General features: G+C 45.8%; 1 protein-coding gene across 3 annotated transcripts in view; it reads left to right on the forward strand.

Annotated features, from left to right (window-relative positions):
* SGSM1 (small G protein signaling modulator 1) overlaps nucleotides 1-18,885 on the forward strand; it is a 119,609-nt gene extending 100,724 nt beyond the window's left edge. For all 3 annotated transcript variants that reach the window (XM_054469769.2, XM_054469775.2, XM_063662920.1), the window contains 4 exons: nucleotides 4,677-4,786; nucleotides 9,700-9,796; nucleotides 11,854-12,021; nucleotides 16,226-18,885. In XM_054469769.2, the coding sequence (XP_054325744.2) occupies nucleotides 4,677-4,786; nucleotides 9,700-9,796; nucleotides 11,854-12,021; nucleotides 16,226-16,314 (464 nt within the window). In that variant the 3' untranslated portion in view covers nucleotides 16,315-18,885. The remainder of the gene's footprint in view (nucleotides 1-4,676; nucleotides 4,787-9,699; nucleotides 9,797-11,853; nucleotides 12,022-16,225) is intronic.
* The last annotated feature ends 1,161 nt before the right edge of the window (nucleotides 18,886-20,046 follow it).

Below are 20,046 nucleotides of genomic sequence, written 5' to 3' on the forward strand. Positions count from 1 at the left end.
AAAATAGTGGTTTTTCTGTAAGGATCAACATGTAGATCAATGGAATAGAATTGAGAGTCCATAAGTAAGCCCTTACATTGATGGTCAATTGATTTTGACAGAGGTACTAAGACAATTCAACTCAGTGAGGAAAAACAGTCTTCTCAACACATGGTGCAAGAACTACTGGACAGGCATATGCAAAAGATTGAAGTTGAACCCTTACCTCACACCACATACAACAAACTAACTCAAAATGGATCATAGACCTAAATGTAAGAACTAAAACTGTAAAACTTTAAACAAGAGTAAATCTTTGTCACCTTGGGCTAGGGAATTTTTTTTTAGATGTGACACCAAAAACATAAAGAAAAAATAGGCAAATTAGACTTCATCAAAATTAAAAACTTTTGTACTTCAAAAAACACCATCAAGAAAGTGAAAAGAACCCAAAGACTAGAAGAAAATATTTGCAAGTCATATGTGTGATAAAGGACTTGTAACCAAAATATATAAACAACTCTTACAATTCAACAATAAAAAGACAACCTGGCCAGGTGCGGTGGCTCACGGCTTTGGGAGGCTGAGGCAGGCAGATCATGAGGTCAGGAGATCGAGACCATCCTGGCTAATACAGTGAAACCCTGTCTCTACTAAAAATACAAAAAATTAGCTGGGCATGGTGGCGGGCGCCTGTAGTCCCAGCTACTCGGGAGGCTGAGGCAGGAGAATGGCGTGAACCCGGGAGGCGGAGCTTGCAGTGAGCCGAGATCACACCACTGCACTCCAGCCTGGGCGACAGAGCGAGACTCAGTCTCAAAAAAAAAGGAAAAAAAAAGACAACCTGATTAAAGTGGGTGAGGGATTTGAATAGACATTTCTCAATAGAATTGAAGATATGCAAATGGCCAATATGCAAATGGCCAATAAGTACGTTAAAGGATGCTCTACATCGGGGTCCCCAAGCCCTGTGCCACAGACAGGAAGCTTGCCGCACAGCAGGAGGTGAGCAGTAGGCTAGTGAGCATTACAGCCTGAGCTCCACCTCCCGCCTCCTGTCATATCAGCAGTGGCATTAGATTCTCATAGGAGCGTGAACCCTGTTGTGAATTGTGCATGTGAGGGGTCTAGGTTGTGTACTCCTTCTGAGAATCTAATGCCTGATGATCTGAGGTGGAACAGTTTCATCCAGAAACCATCCCCCCAACTCCACTCCCTGTCCATGGAAAAATTGTCTTCCAGGAAACTGGTGTCTGGTGACAAAAAAGTTGAGGACTGCTGTTCTACATCATTACTCATTAGGAAAATGGAAATCAAAACCACAGTGAGATACCACTTCATATACACTGGGATGGCTGGAATCAAAACAATAGAAAATCATGGACTGATAAGAATATGGAGAAATTGGAAGCTTCGTACATTGCTGGTGGAATTGTAAAATGGTTTGGCCACTTTATTTATTTATTTATTTATTTATTTATTTATTTATTTATTTATTATTATTTTGAGATGGAGTCTCATCCTGTCGCCCAGGCTGGAGTACAACGGCACAATCTCAGCTCACTGCAACCTCTGCCTCCTGGGTTCGCAATTCTCCTGCCTCAGCCTCCCAAGTAGCTGGGATTACAGGCACCCACCACCACATCTGGCTAATTTTTGTATTTTTAGTAGAGACGGGATTTCACCATGCTGGCCATGCTGGTCTCGAACTCCTGACCTCAGGTGATCCACCCACCTTGGCCTCCCAAAGTGCTGGGATTACAGGCATGAGTGACCATGCCCAGCCGGTTTGGCCACTTTAAAAAACAGTCTGGCAGTTTCTCATAGTAATAAACATAGAGTTATCATATGACCCAGCAATTTCATCCATAGATATATGCCTAAGAGAATTGAAAATATATGTTCATACAAATACCTGTACATATATGTTCATAATAGCATTACTCATAATACTCAAGAAAGTAGAAACAGTCCAAATGTCCATCAAATGATGAATGCATAAACAAAATGTGGTATATCCATACAATGGAATATTATTTGGCAAAAAAAGGATGATGTTCTGATGCAAACTACAATGTGGATGAACCTTGAAAACATTATGCTAAGTGAAAGAAGCCAGACACAAAAGACCACAAATGGTGTGATTCCATTTATATGAAATGTCCAGAATAGACAAATCCATAGAGACAGAAAGACTAGTCGTTGACAGGGACTTGGGGGAGAGAGAAATGTGAAGTTGCTGCTTCATTGATACAGGGATTTTGGGGTTGGGGGGTGAAGAAATGTTCTGGAACTAATAGTGGTAATTGCACAACATTGTGAATGTACTAAATCCACTAAATGGTACATTTAAAGGGTGAATTTTATATGAGAATCTCAATAAACCTGTTAAAAAAAAATGGGGGCTGGGTGCAATGGTTCATACCTATAATCCTATCACTTTGGGAGGCCGAGGCAGGAGGATTGCTTGAGATCAGGAATTCGAGACCAGCCTGAGCAACATAGTGAGACTCCATCTCTACAAAAATTTAAAAATTAGCTGGGCGTGGTGGTGCACACCTGCAGTCCCAGCTACTCAGCAGGCTAAGACAAGAGGATTGCTTGAGCCCAGGAGTTGGACGTTGCAGTGAGCTATGATCATGCCACTGCATTCCAAGCCTGGGGGACAGCAAGACTCTATCTCTAAAATGTAATAAATAAGTCCAGACCCAGTAGCTCACTACAGGCCCTGTAATCCCTGTAATCACTCATTACAGGCCCTGTAATCCCAGCACTTTGGGAGGCCGAGGCAGGTGGATCACTTAAGGTCAGGAGTTGGAAACCAGCCTGGCCAACATGGTGAAACCCCATTTCTACTAAAAATACAAAAGTTAGCCAGGCATTGTGGTGGGCACTTGTAATTCCAGCTACACAGGAGGCTGCGGCAGGAGAAGCACTTGAACCCGGGAGACAGAGGTTGCAGTGAGCCAAGATCGTGCCACTGCACTCCAGCCTTGGTGACACAGCAAGACTCTGTCTCAAAATAAATAAATAAAATAAAATAAATAGGCGAGGCGTGGTGGCTCAGCCTGTAACCTCAGCACTTTGGGAGGTCGAGGTGGGCAGATTGTGACTAGTCTGGGCAACATGGTGAAACGTCGTCTCTACAAAAAATAGAAAAATTAGCCAGGTGTGTTGGCAGACACCTGTGGTCCCAGCTACTCAGGAGGCTGAGGCAGGAGGATCACTTGAGGCTGCCAAGGTCGAGGCTGCAGTGAGCTGTGATTGTGCCACTGCACTCCAGCCTGGGTGGCAGAATGAGACCCTGTCTCAAAAATTAATTAAATAAATAAATACATAATAAATGGGGAGCATAATTCCCCACTTTTTTTTTTTTTTTTTTTTTGAGACGGAGTTTCACTCTTGTTGCCCAGGCTGGAGTGCAATGGTGCCATCTCAGCTCACTGCAGTCTCAGCCTCCCAGGTTCAAGCAATTCTCCTCCCGCAGCCTCCCGAGTAGCTGGAATTACAGGCATGAACTACCACGCCCGGCCAACTACCTACACTTTAGACAACGTAGTGACTTGTTTCCGAAAAGTGCAGTATGGAAGGCAGTGACGGGATGAGAAACCTGACAAACACGATCTTAGCCAGGTGACCATGGCCAACATCAGCAGTCATAAATCATGGTGATAGTATATACCCTTGTGATGTGATTAAACTGACCCTTTACCTCTGTCGTTTTCCTCTCGATAACCCATAGCCCAGTCTTACCATGAGAAAGGCATCAGATAAATTCCATTACTAATAGTGCAGCATCCTGCAAAAATACCTGACCAGTACGCCTCAAAACTATCAAGGTCTCTGGGCGCGGTGGCTCATGCCTGTAATCCCAGCACTTTGAGAGGCCAAGGCAGGCGGATCACAAGGTCGGGAGATCGAGACCATTCTGGCTAACACGGTGAAACCCCGTCTCTACTAAAAAGACAAAAAAATTAGTCGGGCATGCTGATGGGTGCCTGTAGTCCCAGCTACTGGAGGCTGAGGCAGGAGAATGGCGTGAACCCGGGAGGCGGAGCTTGCAGTGAGCCAAGATTGCGCCACTGTACTCCAGCCTGGGCAACAGAGCGAGACTCTGTCTTAAAAAAAAAAAAGGAAAAAAAAAAAAAACTATCAAGGTCATCAAAAACAAAGCCTGAGAAACTGCCACAGCCAAGAGGAGCTTAAGGGAACATGACCAATTGATGTAATGTGCTGTTCTGGATGAGAGCTTGGAACAGAAAAATGACATTGAGTACACACTAAGGAAATCTGAATACAATATGGACTTTAGTTCATAATGTACCCATATTGGTTCAACTAATGTCCAGGTATTAATAATAGAGGAAACCACGTGTGGGGTGTATGAGAAGTCTTTACTGTCTTCTCAGTTTTTCTGTAAATCAAAACTTTTCTGAAAAATAAAGCCTTTTGGCCAGGTACAGTGGCTCAGGCCTGTAATCCCAGCACTTTGGGAGGCCAAGGCAGGCAGATCATGAGATCAGGAGATCGAGACCATCCTGGCTAACACGGTGAAACCCCGTCTCTACTAAAAATACAAAAAAGGTCCACCCCCAACATTGGAGGTCATATTTCAACATGAGATTTGGGGAGGACAAACATCCAAACCATATCACTTGGGCAGCGGGGCATCTGACCGTTCTGTGATGCTTTCTCAGAGGCCCTTGCATTCAGCTGCTTCACGGAGCTCATGAAGAGGATGAACCAGAACTTCCCCCACGGAGGCGCCATGGACACACACTTTGCAAACATGAGATCATTGATCCAGGTATGATTCAGCGTCCAGTCTTGCTTTGGACTTTTTTGGGAAACAGTTAGTAAAGCTTAGTGGCTCCAGACTGAGCTATTTAGAGCCCACCTGGATTGGAATCCAGGTTTGTATTTCTGCCATACAAACTCAGCATATACTCTTATCTCTGTGGGCCTCAGTTTCCTCATCTAGGAAATAGGTTTTCTCATTTATATGAGTCCCAATAAATTATTAGAATTATCATGGAAATGAAATAAACTAATGATTTTATAGTGCTTAGCACAATGCATGTCAGTGTGTCTCAGAGCCTAGTCCACGGGCTGGCAACATCAGCCTCACCTGGCAACTTGTTAGAAGTGCAAATTACTAACACAGTGAAACCCCATCTCTACTAAAAATACAAAAAAAATTAGCCGGGCGTGGTGGCAGGCGCCTGTAGTCCCAGCTACTCTGGAGGCTGAGGCAGGAGAATGGCGTGAACCCGGGAGACGGGGCTTGCAGTGAGCCGAGATCGAGCCACTGCACTCCAGCGTGGGTGACAGAGCAAGACGCCATCTCAAAAAAAAAAAAAAAAAAGTGCAAATTACTGGACACCTTTCCTCCACCGAATAAAAATCTCTGAGTTGGGCCCAGGAGTCTGTGCCATATGAAGCTCTCCAGGTAATTCTGGTGCAAGCTCGATTTTGAGAAGTATTGTAATAAATGCTAGCTCTTTGGCATTCATAGCGATTAGTGTATCTACTCCCCAGAGGAATTAGGACACTCAACCCTTTGATTAGAAGGAATGCAAATGTGTTAACTTGAGTAAATGGTAGGGATGCTTTATTATCTACACGCTAGCAGTGGAGCTACAGTTAGCTTTGATTTCTTTAGTGGAACTTTAAAATACTACAAAGTATTTTGGACATAAGAAAGGTAAAAGAGTAATATAATGAACACCCATGTTTCCACCCCCACCTCCCCAAGAAATAACACATTAACCATAGGCCTGGGGTGGTGGTTCACGCCAGTAATCCCAGCACTTTGGGAGGCAGAGGCGGGCGGATCACTTGAGGTCAGGAGTTTGAGACCAGCCTGGCCAACATGGTGAAACCCCATCTCTAACTAAAAATACAAAAATTGGCCGGGAGCGGTGGCTCACGCCTGTAATCCCAACACTTTGGGAGGCTGAGGTGGGTGGATCACGAGGTCAGGAGATCGAGACCATCCTGGCTGACACGGTGAAACACCGTCTCTACTAAAAATACAAAAAATTGGCTGGGTGCAGTGAGTCAAGCCTGTAATCCCAGCACTTTGGGAGGCCGAGGTGGGCGGATCATGAGGTCAGGAGATCGAGATCATCCTGGCTAACACGGTGAAACCCTGTCTCTACTAAAAAAATACAAAAAAATTAGCTGGGCATGGTGGCGGGTGCCTAAAGTCCCAGCTACTCAGGAGGCTGAGGCAGGAGAATGGTGTGAACCTGGGAGGCAGAGCTTGCAGTGAGCCGAGATGGCGCTACTGCACTCCAGCCTGGGCGACGGAGCAATACTCCATCTCAAAAAAAAAAATACAAAAATTAGCCAGGTGTGGTGGCGCATGCCTGTAATCCCAGCTACAGCTACTCAGAAGGCTGAGGTAGGAGAATCGCTTGAACCCGGTAGGTGGAGATTGCAATGAGCCCAGATAGCCCCATTGCACTCCAGCCTGGGTGACAGAGCGAGACTCTGTCCCCCCGCCAAAAAAAATTAACCATAGATTTTTCATTATTCGTGTACCCGTTCTTGATGGCCCTTCCCCACCACTCCTGTCCTCCCAGTGGTAAGCACTTTGCAGATTCCTATGTTCACCATTATAATGCATTTTTAAAAATTCTTTTACAATATATGCATATATTCCTAAACAGCATATAACTCTGTTTCTTTACTCCCCACTTTACGTAAATATTTTGAATGGTATGAACTCTTGTGCAGCTCGTCTTTATACTCAGTAACAAGTTTGAGAGGCTCGTCAACAACGGGGCAGTTGATTCCTGTTTCCTGGAAGTACAGTCTTTTGCGTTAGGAGTACAACGCATTCTATCACATTTGATTTGGATCCATTTTCCTGTTGGTGGTCATTTAGGTTGTTTTTATTTGGTTTGGTTTTGCTTTTGCTTTGGGGAATGTGGGGTTTTGCTTTTGGCCTTTATAAACAGTGCTATGGCCGGGCGCGGTGTCTCTCGCCTGTAATCCCAGCACTTTGGGAGACCGAGGCGGGCGGATCACGAGGTCAGGAGATTGAGACCATCATGGCTAACATGGTGAAACCCCGTCTCTACTAAAAATACAAAGAAATTAGCCGGGCTTGGTGGCGGGCACCTGTAGTCCCAGCTACTCCGGAGGCTGAGGCAGGAGAATGGCATGAACCCGGGAGGCAGAGCTTGCAGTGAGCCGAGGTCGCGCCACTGCACTCCAGCCTGGGCGGCAGAGCGAGACTCTGTCTCAAAATAAATAAATAAATAGATAAATAAACAAACAAACAAACAAATAGCACTGCACTGAAATTCTTGTGTGCCTCCCTGCTGCATGCACGCAACAACTTTGCTTGGGCATCTACTCAAAGTGCAATTGCTGGAGCAGAGAGAATGCACATCCTCAGTTTTATCAGGCACAACTGAATCACTCTCAAAGTGATTGTACCAGTTTCTTAATGCCCCAGGGCAGTATGGTAAGGATTTCAACACACACCATCCTCACTTGATATTGTCACGCTTATATATTTTTGCCAATCTCTTGGATATGATCGAGCATCCCATTGTGATTTATAATTTTTTTATTTTTAATTTTTGTGGGTACATAATAGGTGTATATATATGTGGAGTACATGAGTTGTTTTGAGACAGGCATGCAATGTGAAATAAGCACATCATGGAAAATAGAGTATCCAATCCCTCAAGCATTTAACCTTTGTGCTTCAAACAATCCAATTATACACTTTTAGTTATTTTTAAATGTACAGTGAAATTATTATTGACCATAGTTACCCTGCTGTGCGATCAAATAGTATGTCTTCTTCATTCAGTTTTTTTATTGTGATTTTATTTGCATTGTCTTGATTGACAGTGAAATTCAATATCTTCTATTTTTTTTCGTTCATTTGGATTGTGAAGTGCCTATTCATATGCTTTGCCCATTTTCTGTGTACATGTTTTCCATAATTAGAGTCATTTTGTACATACTTTTCTTTCTATACATTATTTTTCAAACATGTTTTTTTTCCCCACTGAATAGCATATCCAATAGCTGGAGGTATTCTTCCACCATTTGTTTCTTTTATAACAGTTTTGTTAAAATATAATTTAGATACATAAAATTTACCCTTTTGAAGTGTATGATTCAGTGGCTTTTCGTTTATTCACAGAGTTATGCAACAACACCAATTTCAGAACATGTTCATTACCCCAGAAAGAAATTCTTCACTAACAGCCACTCCCCATCCCCTCCATCTCCCCAGCCCCTGAAACCCAAGGAGCTACTTTCTGTTTCCGTGGATTTGCCTTTTCTAAACATTTCATGTAAATGGAATCATACAGTATGTGGCCTTTTGTGACTGGCTTCTTTTACCTAGCATAATGATGTCAAGGTTTATCATGTATGTATTATGCATTGTAGCATGTATCAAAACTTAGTTCGAGGCCAGGTGCGGTGGCTCACGCCTGTAATCCCAGCACTTTGGGAGGCCAGGGTGGGTGGATCACCTGAGGTCAGGAGTTCAAGACCAGCCTGGCCAACATGGTGAAACCCCATCCGTCTCTACTAAAAATAACAAAAATTAGCCAGGCATGGTGGCGGGCGCCTGTAATCCCAGCTACTTGGGAGGCTGAGGCACGAGAATCGCTTGAACCTGGGAGGCAGAGGTTGCAGTGAGCTGAAATCGCACCACTGTACTTCAGCCTGGGCAATAGAGTGAGACTCAGTCTCAAAAGAACAAACAAACAAACAAACAAAAAAACTTTGTTTTTATTACCAGATAATATTAAATTAGATTGTATGGATAGGCCACTTTTTATTTATCCATTCATGTCTTGATGGACATTTGAGTTGTTTCCCAGTTGTTGGCTATTATGAATAACACATTACACACATTCATTCACGTACAGATTTTTATGTGGATATGTTTTTGTTTTCATTTTGTTTTTTTAGATAGGGTCTCACTCTGTTACCCAGGCTGGAGTCCAGTGGTGTAATCATAGTTCATTGCAGCCTTGAACTCCTGGGCTCAAGTGATCCTCACACTTTAGCCTCCTGAGTAGCTGGGACTACATGCCCAGGCCACCATGCCAGGCTAATAAAAAATTCTTTTTTTTTTTTTTTTTTTCTTTTTTTTTTAGAGACAGGGTCTTGCTATGTTGCCCAGGCTGGTCTCAAACTCCTGGCTTCAAGTGATCCTCTTGCCTTGGCCTCCCAAAGTGCTGAGCCACCACACCTGACCAATAGATGTTTTCATTCTTCTTGGGGATATACCCAAGAGTGGAATTGCTGCATCATATGGAAATTATGTGTTTAAGTTTTTGAGGAACTACCACACTGTTTTCCACAGCACACACCATTTTACATTCTTAGGAGCAGTGTATGGGGGTTCCAGTTTCTCTGCATCCTCGCCAACACTTGTTATTGTCTGTCATTTTTAATTTTAACTATCCTAGTGAGTGTGAATTGGTATCTTGTTGTGGTTTTGGATTGCATTTTCCTAAGGATTAAGGATGCTGAGCATCTTTCATGTGCCTCTTGGCCATTTGTGAATCTTCTTTGGACAAATGTTTATTCAGATCTTTTCCCATTTTTTAAACTGTACCTGGCTGTTAAGGACTGTATAGTGTCTGGTGTGTGGATGTACCACCATTTATTCAGCTGTCTCCTCTGCTCCAGCCTTTTCCCAGGAGGCTGATGCTGCCTTTCCTTCCTTGACAGATCCTGGACTCAGAGCTGTTTGAGCTGATGCATCAGAACGGGGACTATACTCACTTCTACTTCTGCTACCGCTGGTTCCTGCTGGATTTCAAGCGAGGTACAGACTTTAAACTGGGGACCTGTGTCCAGACTCTTTGTAGCAGAACTTTCAGGGGAAAAGATCCTGTGGAGGTGAGGCTGAGGGGTTGGCAGCAGAGGCAGCAGAGGAGAGAAGCACACGTTTATGGAGTCCAGACTACCGTTTCACCTGCCTTATCTTGCATGGACACTCTGCAGTAGGTGCTGTTAAGATCTTCATCTTACCAATGAGGAAACGGAGGCTGAGAAGGGTTAAATTCAGAGCTAGGGAAAGTTAACTTCAAGGCTAGGGTGAGTACAGCCAGGACTTAAACCCATCTCTTTCATTCTGCTGTACTGCTTTTCAGAGCCCAAGAACTCTAAAGCCCATGAAGCAGGGGCTATTTCATGCACGTTTCCAACATGACATAAAAGTGATGTATAACACAGTACCTTGTTGCTATTGTTCAGATTTGGGGTGATATTAATAATTACAATAATATCTGACATGGGCCAGGTGCGGTGGCTCACACCTGTATTCCTAGTACTTTAGGAGGCCGAGGTGGTCAGATCACGAGGTCAGGAGATTGAGACCTAACATGGTGAAAACCCATCTCTACTAAAAATACAAAAAATTAGCCAGGCGTGGTGACACACGCCTGTAGTCTCAGCCACTCAGGAGGCTGAGGCAGGAGAATCGCTTGATCCTGGGAGGCGGAGATTGCAGTGAGCCGAGATAACACCATTGTACTCTAGCCTGGGTGACAGAGCAAGACTCCATCTCAAAAAAAAAAAAAAAAAATCTGACACGTATGGAGTGTTTTAGTGCCAGGCACTGTGCTGAGTCATTTATATGTATTATCTCTTTGGTCTTTCTCTATTATCAGCTTCACCCCACTTACAGATGAGGAAAGAGACAGGCTCATGGAGAAGTAACTATCCCAGGCTCCCCTTGCCAGGAGGTGATGGAGGAAGGATTCGCACCAAGTTTATCGGACACAGGAAAGCTTGCTTTTTTTTTTTTTTTTTTTTTTTTGAGACGGAGTCTTACTCTTTTTGCCCAGGCTGGAGAGCAATGGTGCGATCTTGGCTCACTGCAACCTCCGCCTCCCAGGTTCAAACGATACTCCTGCCTCAGCCTCCCGAGTAGTTGGGATTACAGGCACCCGCCTCCACACCTGGCTAATTATTTTGTATTTTTAGTAGAGGCGGGTTTCACCATGTTTGGCCAGGCTGGTCTCAAACTCCTGACCTCAGGTAATCCACCCGCCTCGGCCTCCCAAAGTGTTGGGATTACAGGTGTGAGCCACCACACCTGGCCTTTTTTTTTTTTTTTGAAGATGAAGTCTGGCTCTGTCACCCAGGATGGAGTGCAGGAGTGCAATCTCGGCTTACTGCAACCTCCACCTCCTGGGTTCAAGCAATTCTCTGCCTCAGCCTCCTGAGTAGCTGGGATTACAGGCGCCCGTCACCATGCCCGACTAATTTTTTTTGTATTTTTAGTCAAGATGGGGGTTTCACCATGTTGGCCAGGCAGGTCTTGAACTCCTGACCTCATGATCCACCCGCCTCGGCCTCCGAAAGTGCTGGGATTACAGTCGTGAGCCACCACGCCCAGCCAAAGGCTTGCTTTTAACCATTGCTCTATTCTGTCTCTTCACTAGACTCAGAGGCCACAGCTGGCTCTGCCAGTGTGTTGAGGGGAAAGAAGAGAGGCCTCTATGGGTGCTAATGGAGATGGGGGTGCAGGGATAGCAGGTGTTGCTTGTCAAAGGGCAGGGCAAGGACAGATGCGTGTAACTCAAACCTGCACATGCCTGGTTCTGCCACTTACAGAATGTCAGACCTGGAAGGAACTTAGAACTCACCTGGTTTACATAGCCCATCCTACAGATGGGGAAAACTGAGGTTTCTGGTGGTCAAATGACAGAGTCCAGGTCTCCTGCCTTCTGACCTGAGTTCTATCCACTGCACCAGGGCAGAGGCATAAGGCAAAACTTGCCCGGGATTTTCCTACCTTGGGGAGCTTCCCAGGGCAGGGCAACACTGTGAGCCCTGTCACCAATTCTCTCCCCATGTATGTTGGTGTCTTGGCAGAACTTGTCTATGATGACGTCTTCATGGTCTGGGAGACCATCTGGGCAGCCAAACACGTCTCCTCTGCGCACTACGTCCTATTCATTGCGCTGGCTCTGGTGGAAGTCTACCGCGACATCATTTTGGAGAACAACATGGATTTCACAGACATCATCAAATTCTTTAATGGTACCCACGTGACTGGGGCCTCATGAGAGGGGTGCAGGCTTCTGGAGGCCCCTTTTGGGGATCTCAGGAGGAATGAAGATGGGCTGAGATGGATGCATGGTGAAGAGGATAAAGAGGGCTCTGCACACTTCTTATGGCTATTTCCAAAAGGACGAGTTCACATCTTGTAATGCTGAGGGTGCATTTTTCTCAGGGATCTGGCAGAGGGGACCACAGGTGTTGAAATCAGCTCAGGGGCAAAGTCTGGTTCTACCGCTGACCAGCTATGCCCATGGTCAAGTCACTTCCCCTCTCTCTAAACATCCACTTCCTCAACTGTGAAATGGGCTAGCAGTGTCTGCTTTGGAGGGTTGACGTGCATAGGAAAAGCAGGCCCAGGGCAGCAATTTAAGTAACACGAAAAAGACACAGCCTTTGAAATCAGACAGATGTGAATTCTGATCCAGGCTCCTGGGAGCTGTGTGACTTTGTCCAAGTGACTTCACGTCTCTAGGCCTCGGATTCTTCAGGGATAAAATGGTACTAACACTCCCTCCCTCACAGGGAGGTCCAGAGGATTACAGGAGACAACATGGTTAAATCCCAGCACGTGGTACCTGGCTCATATGAGGGACCTAATAAACGAAAGCTATTGCCACTGTTATCACTATTTAAAAATTTTTTTAATGAAAGAAAGTTCTAGAAAAAACAAAAGAAAAAAGCCAACTGTGACCTCACTTTTGAAACATTATTAGGGTTCTTAATTTAAGTAAACTTTTTGGCGGAATAACTTTGCATTTTACTTGTCTACTAAAATTGTAGATTGAGAACAGTTTTAGATTTAGGTACACAGAGAATGCATGATACCTTGGCCTAGCTTTGCCTACTGTTAGCATTTACATAACCCTGGTACATTTGCCAAAACTAAGAAATTATCACTGGCACATTACCATCTACTAAACTACAGGCTTTATTTGGATTTCACCTGGTTTTTCACTAATATCCTTTTTCTTTTCTAGGGTCTAATCCAGGAAACCACAGTCATGTTTATTTTTATGTTTTCACAATTTCAGAATCCACCTGTATATGCCTTTTTTCACTTAATATTTCAAATATTGTCTTTCATATAATCTTTTTTTTTTTTTTTTTTGAGACGGAGTCTCACTCTGTTACCCACGCTGGAGTGAAGTGGCGCGATCTCAGCTCACTGCAACCTCCGCCTCCCAGGTTCAAGCGATTCTCCCGCCTCAGCCTCCTGAGTAGCTGGGATTACAGACATGCGCCACCACGCCCGGCTAATTTTTGTATTTTTAGTAGAGACAGGGTTTTGCCATGTTGGCCAGGCTGGTCTGGAACTCCTGACCTCAGGCGATCCATCTGCCTTGGCCTCCCAAAGTGCTGGGATTATAGGTGTGAGCCACTGCGTCCGGCCAATCATTTTTTAAAACTACAAAATACATCTCAAATGACTATTCCATAACTTACTGAACCATTTCTTATCATTAGCATGTAGGTTATTTTCAGTTTGAAGGTGTGATTGAGAGTCCAAAGCGATTCATCTGTTAGCATAAAGATTCCCAAATTTTCTCAATTCATGCACCCCTAGTGTCTCTGTAAAATTACAACAGCACTCCAGGCCAAAAGTTTCATTCAGTAAGTAGTTAGGTCCAAACCGCTTAATAAATATTTATATCCTAACAATTTAGAAGCCATTGAAAAAATAATACATATATATCTTTTTTTTTTTTTTTGAGATGGAGTTTCGCTCTTGTTGCCCAGGCTGGAGTACAATGGCGTGATCTCGGCTCACTACAACCTCTGCCTCCTGGGTTCAAGTGATTCTCCTGCCTCAGCCTCCTGAGTAGCTGGGATTACAGGCATGCACAACCACACACGGCTAATTTTGTATTTTTTTAGTAGTGACAGGGTTTCTCCATGTTGGTGAGGCTGGTCTCAGACTCCCAACCTCAGGTGATCCACCCACTTCAGCTTCCCAGAGTACTGGGATTACAGGTGTGAACCACCGTGCCTAGCCAATAATACATATATATCTAAAGAAAATAACATTTTTACATCATTCCTGAATAAGCACAATTGCTAATGGGGTGCGTGCACCCATTGGGCTTTGCATACCTTCTCAAGCCTTGGAATCAGATTGGACACCACCTCTTTTGTTTTCTGTTCCATATTGATTTTCACATGGCACTTACTTTCTTTTTTTTTTTTTTTTTTGTAACGGAGTCTCACTCTGTCGCCCAGGCTGGAGTGCAGTAGCCAATCTGGCTCACTGCAAGCTCCGCCTCTGGGATTCATGCCATTCTCCTGCCTCAGCCTCCTGAGTAGCTGCGACTACAGGCACCCGCCACCACACCTGGCTAATTTTTTGTATTTTTAGTAGAGATGGGGTTTCACCGTGTTAGCCAGGATGGTCTAGATCTCTTGACCTCGTGATCTGCCCGCCTCGGCCTCCCAAAGTGCTGGGATTACAGGCGTGAGCCACCGTGCCCGGCTTTTTTTTTTTTTTTTTTTTTTTTTTTTGAGACAGAGTCTTGCTCTGTCACCCAGGCTAGAGTGCAGTGGTGCGATCTCGACTCACTGCAAGCTCTGCCTCCCAGGTTCACATCATTCTCCTGCCTTAGCCTCCCAAGTAGCTGGGACTACAGGCACCCACCACCACACCCAGCTAATTTTTTTGTATTTTTAGTAGAGATGGGGTTTCTCCATCTTAGCCAGGATGGTCTCAATCTCCTGACCTCATGATCTGCCCGCCTCGGCCTCCCAAAGTACTGGGATTACAGGCGTGAGCCACTGGGCCTGGCCCATGGCACTTACTTTCTATTGCAGCAGCTGCTGAAAACCTAGCTTTGCAAAGACAAAGTCATTGATGGGATGCTGGGTACAGTGGCTTATGCCTGTAATCTCAGCACTTTGGGAGACCAAGGCGGGTGGATTATTTGAGGTCAGGAGTTCCAGACCATCCTGGCCAACATGACAAAACTTTGTCTCTACTAAAAATACAAAAATTAGCCCAGCATGGTGGTGCACACCTGTAATCCCAGCTACTCAGGAGGCTGGGATTACAGGAGGCATGCGAATCACTTGAGCTTGGGAGGTGGAGGTTATAATAAGCCGAGATCACAGCACACCGCACTCCACCCTGGGCAACAGAGTGAGACCTTGTCTCAAAAGAAAAAAAAAAGAAAGTCGTTGATGGGAGTGTAGTGAAATTTGTGAACTCACTCCAGCTAACAGTTGACGTGGTGCTCAACTTAGATGGAATATTCCCATGCTTCCCTCGAAATACCCAAATACTCCACAGTGCCCCTGTAAGTTCACTATGACACGCTGGGGTACCTTGGTACCCAGTTTGGGAACCATGTCTTAGTTTTAGTGTTTTTTTTTTTTTTTCTTTCTACTAAATGGTTTATTTATGATAAATGTCTAAGTTTAGGATTATTTGGCTTAGAAGTCTGACCACATTGTGTGGCTCTTGATAAAATTATTTTTTTCTTTGCTTTTTTTGTCCCTTTCTCCTCTTCCCTCTCCATCTTTCCTCCCTCTGTTGCTTCCTCCTTTTCATATCTTTCAGCGTCTACTGTGTGCCCAGCACTGCTTTCAGTTATTCTGTTTATAGGAGAGGGGTGGAAGGACTTCACCTTTTCATTTTTATTTTTATTTTTTTTGAGACGGAGTTTCACTCTTGTTGCCCAGGCTGGAATGCAATGGTGCAATCTCAGCTCACCACAAGCTCTGCCTCCTGGGTTCAAGTGATTCTTCTGCCTCAGCCTCCTGAGTAGCTGGGATTACAGGCATGTGCCACCACGCCCAATTTTATATTTTTATTAGAGACAGGGTTTCTCCATGTTGGTCAGGCTGGTCTCAAACTCCTGACCTCAGGTGATCCACCTGCCTTGGCCTCCCAAGGTGCTGGGATTACAGCCGTGAGCCACCGCACCTGGCCGACCTCACCTTTTTATAGCACATCCTGTGAACCAGCATCATCCCGTTCAATCCCCACAGTAACTTGGTGAGGTGGCTGCTGTTCCAGTCCCCAGTTTGCAGATGAGGAAACTGAGGTCCAGAGGTAGAGGCCTTCTCCAGGGCCTCTGCTTCCTGAGCCAATCTGTGATGGAGACGCCCCCAGAGAAGCCTCCAGGGGCTGGAATTGTACCCTAAGACTGGACACAGAAGGAGGCTCATGAGATTTTTCCTTCTGCTCTTACAGAAATGGCTGAGCGACACAACACCAAGCAAGTCCTGAAGCTGGCGCGGGACCTCGTGTACAAGGTGCAGACTCTGATTGAGAACAAGTGAGGGGCACCTCACCCCGGCAGCCTCAGCCAAGCTGCCCCCGCTGTTCCTCTGCTTACTTTTCCTCCTGGCTGGACAGCCACCCCTGGAGCGGGGTCCTGGTGTCTGTTCACAAGCATGGAGTTCAGTGCGCAAAGAAACTACCCTGACTTTTACTTTTGGGCAGGTGGGGTGGAGGGAGTACCCCTTCAATTCAGCCTTACATTTTCCTGTTTGACCAAAGATTGCCCAAGTCTGGCGTTCCTCCCTTGCAGGAGGTGGGGGTTGTTGGTGAAGGAAGAGCCATCTTTGTTTGCTGGTGCCCAGAATGGTCTCCTCTTCTTCTTTCCCTATCCTTCTAAACTGTCTTGTAAGATGAGACCTGGGGAGGGAATTTCTTTTTGGAAATTGGTGTAGAAGAGGTGTGTGGGGCTACCTCTATGCTCCTCTGCAAGGGGTCTTTGGCGATGTTCTGGACATGGCTAAAGATTGACTTAGAGATTGACCCTCCACCTCGACATTACTGACATTTGGGGCCAGGTGATTCTTTTGAGGGGACTGTCCCCTGCATTGTAGGATGCTGAGCAGCATCGTGGGCCTCACCAGATGCCAGTAGTGCCATCCCCCACCCATACCCCTGGTTGTGACAGCCCCCAAAAATGTCTCTAGACATTGCGAAATGTTCCCTGCAGGGCAAAATTGCCCCCATTTGAGAACCACTGGCTTGGAGGAGGGACTACAAATGTACTCCCTCCCTCATTCTTTTGATGCTAAGCCACCCTGGTCCTGAGGCTTCCCCTCACTTAGAAAAGGCACATAGGAGGCCGGGCATGGTGGCTCACGCCTGTAATCCCAGCACTTTGGGAGGCCAAGGCGGGCGGATCACAAGTTCAGGAGTTTTGAGACCAGCCTGGCCAACATAGTGAAACCCTGTCTCTACTAAAAATACAAAAAATTAGCTGGGTGTGGTGGCGGGCACCTGTAATCCCAGCTACTTGGGAGGCTGAGGCAGGAGAATCACTTGAACCTGGGAGGTGGAGGTTGCAGTGAGCTGAGATCGCGCCACTGCACTCCAGCCTGGGCGACAGAGCGAGACTCCGTCTCAAAAAAAAAAAAAGACAAGACACACAAGAGTCCCTCGCACATCTCTCTTGGAGTCTGGGATTCCATCTGTTGTATTTTCTCCTTTTTTCTCCTGTCTGATGCCAGAAGATACTTTTCTTCTTTTCAAGAAAAGCATCTCCCCACATAGGCGGTGGACCCAAAAAGTGTCTGTAGGCATGAGACGATCAGAGCTCTTTGGGGTCCTGCTCAGAGCCCCCCAGGCAGGGCAGAGTCTGTATCCTGCTGCCATCTTGCAAGGGAAAACCTCCTCTCCTTCTAAGTATTGGGTCTTGGAAAGGTGTGTGTTTGGTGAAAGCCACTTAATGGTGGTGGGGTGCGGCTTTTCTCTAAGCGCAATTACTCACTCAGGCCAAAGGAGGAAAAGGAAGGCAGAGGTCAGCTAGGGTAGAGGGTGATGTGTGTTTTCCTTGGGAAACATCTGCTGACGAACTGGGTCCAGGGCCATGCTAGGTCTGGGAACAGTCCTCTCCAGGTCTTCACACAGAGTATCACCAATCCACAAACAGACCCGAAGTGAGCTAGTTTACTCTGCCTACCTGTCCTTTCGATAGAGCAGTCTTGCCCGCTCTTCTGTTCTGAGAATGCACCCGGAATGGGGGAAACCCAGCAAGCAGCAGAGAGAAAGTCTCTTCCCGGGAGACCTGCTGCCTCTAGGGTGGTCAAAGAATGGCAGCTGGGATTTTGGAGAGGGGAGAGGATAGGTAAAGCAATGTATTGAAGCATTTGCAGAGGGGTGTATTAGTCCTCCCACCCTGAGCACACCGGGATGGGGATGCATCCTTGCCTTGTGTGCTTGTAAAGGCTTTTTTCCCTCGGTATAGCAACTTCAACTGCACCTGAACCTCCAACCTCTGCCCAACGTCTGGTGCAGGGTGGATAGAGGTCTAGTCAGCCCTTACTTCCTGAAGAGAGCTCTGTGGGAGACTCGAGGCTACAGTAGCCTTCCCGGCTCCCACCTCCTACCCTACCCCCACCAAAGCAGAAACGGGAGACGGCAACGTTCTGGCTGCCATTAGACTTGCGTCTCCCTCCCCTATGTCCCCCAGCTTCCCAAGACAGGAAGAAATGTGCAGAAGGCCCCTCCGGAGAAAACTGTATTTTGCCGTTCAGCTGTTCTTTACAGAGGATGTTATTTTAGTGAGACCCGGGTCCCAGACCTTCTGATTCCTATTTATTTTTTTAACAGACTAGTCTCAAAGTACAGCACAAAATCTCTTCTCTGCCTTCTCTTGTGATGTTCCAGAGAGCATCTGTGGTTGTGATTTGGAATAAGTCGTATTTATTTGGTTTACTGTGCCTGTTCAGATCTCTGTATGTTGTGTGTGTTTCTGTGTCCTGGAATTGGATGCGTGGGAGTTGTTCTGTCCGCGGAGTGCACTCTTTTTTTCAGTGTGGCCCACATATCTTGTAAATGTTTGCTGAAGAGTTGTGTCTATATAGAGAGAAAATATATATAAATAGAGAAATATGTGAATCTGTTTTTTTGTCTTTTTTTTTTTAATTTGAAAGAAAGAAATGCTTGCTTCTGAAGACTGTGTCCTGCCACTCACACCCCAGTGACCCTATATGGGGTGAGATTTTTGCAATAGCTGCCTGGCCTTTTCCCAGAAAAGGTGAATCACTTCTGACCTCTTGTATTAGTTGGCTCTTACCACAAGTAATGCTGCATTACAAATGACCCAAAACGTAGTGGTTTAAAACAGCCATGTATTTAGCTCATAATTCTGTGGGTCAGCATCCCAGGCTAAGTTCAGCTGGGAGGTTCTTCTGTTCTCAGACTTCATGTGTCTGTGGCCAGCTGACGTCCAGATGGCAACTCTGCTTCTGATGGTTGTCTGGCTGTTGGCTAGGGCAGTGGGGGAAACTGGGTTTCGCATCTCGCATCCTCCAGCAGGCTAGCTTAGGCTTGTTTACATGGCTATGATGGCTGATCCTGGAAGGTAAGCAGAAACACATGCTGTCTCTTGGTCTCAGCTTCTCTGGCATAAAGTCATTTCTGCCACATTCTGTTGGTCAGAGTAAGTCACGTGACTAAGCCCAGCTTCAAAGGGTAGGGAAATAGACTGTACTTTCTGATGAGAGTCTCTGGAAAGTGACACTGAAAAGGAGCATGGGCCAGGCACAGTGGCTCACCCCTGTAATTCCAGCACTTTGGGAGGCCAAAGCAGGAGGATCACTTGAGGCCAAGAGTTCAAGATCAGCCTGGGCAACATAATGAGACTTCGTCTCTCCAAAAAAAAAAAAAAAATTGAAATTAGCTGGACGTGGTAGCATGTATCTATGTGTCTGTGGTCCCAGCTACTCAGGAGGCTGAAGTGGGAGGATTGCTTGAGTCCAGGAGACAGAGGCTGCAGTGAGACATGGTCATGCTACGGTGCCTCAGCCTGGGTGACAATGCAAAATCTTGTCTCAAAAAAAGAAAAGGGGCATGGATCCAGGCTGGGAGATAATTGAGGCCATTTTTGCAAAGAGTCTACCACATTCCCAAAGGTCCAGTGCACAAGAGGGGTTCCCAGTCAGCCATTTGACATGAGAGCATAGCTCTAAATTAACACTTCCCTGAATCCCAACTGCTGAGCTAGCTTATTTCTCACCTCCAATGCTCCCAAAGACAACGAGTTCATTTCCCCC

This window comes from Pongo pygmaeus, chromosome 23 (genome assembly GCF_028885625.2).
Source record: "Pongo pygmaeus isolate AG05252 chromosome 23, NHGRI_mPonPyg2-v2.0_pri, whole genome shotgun sequence".
Lineage (NCBI taxonomy): Eukaryota > Metazoa > Chordata > Mammalia > Primates > Hominidae > Pongo > Pongo pygmaeus.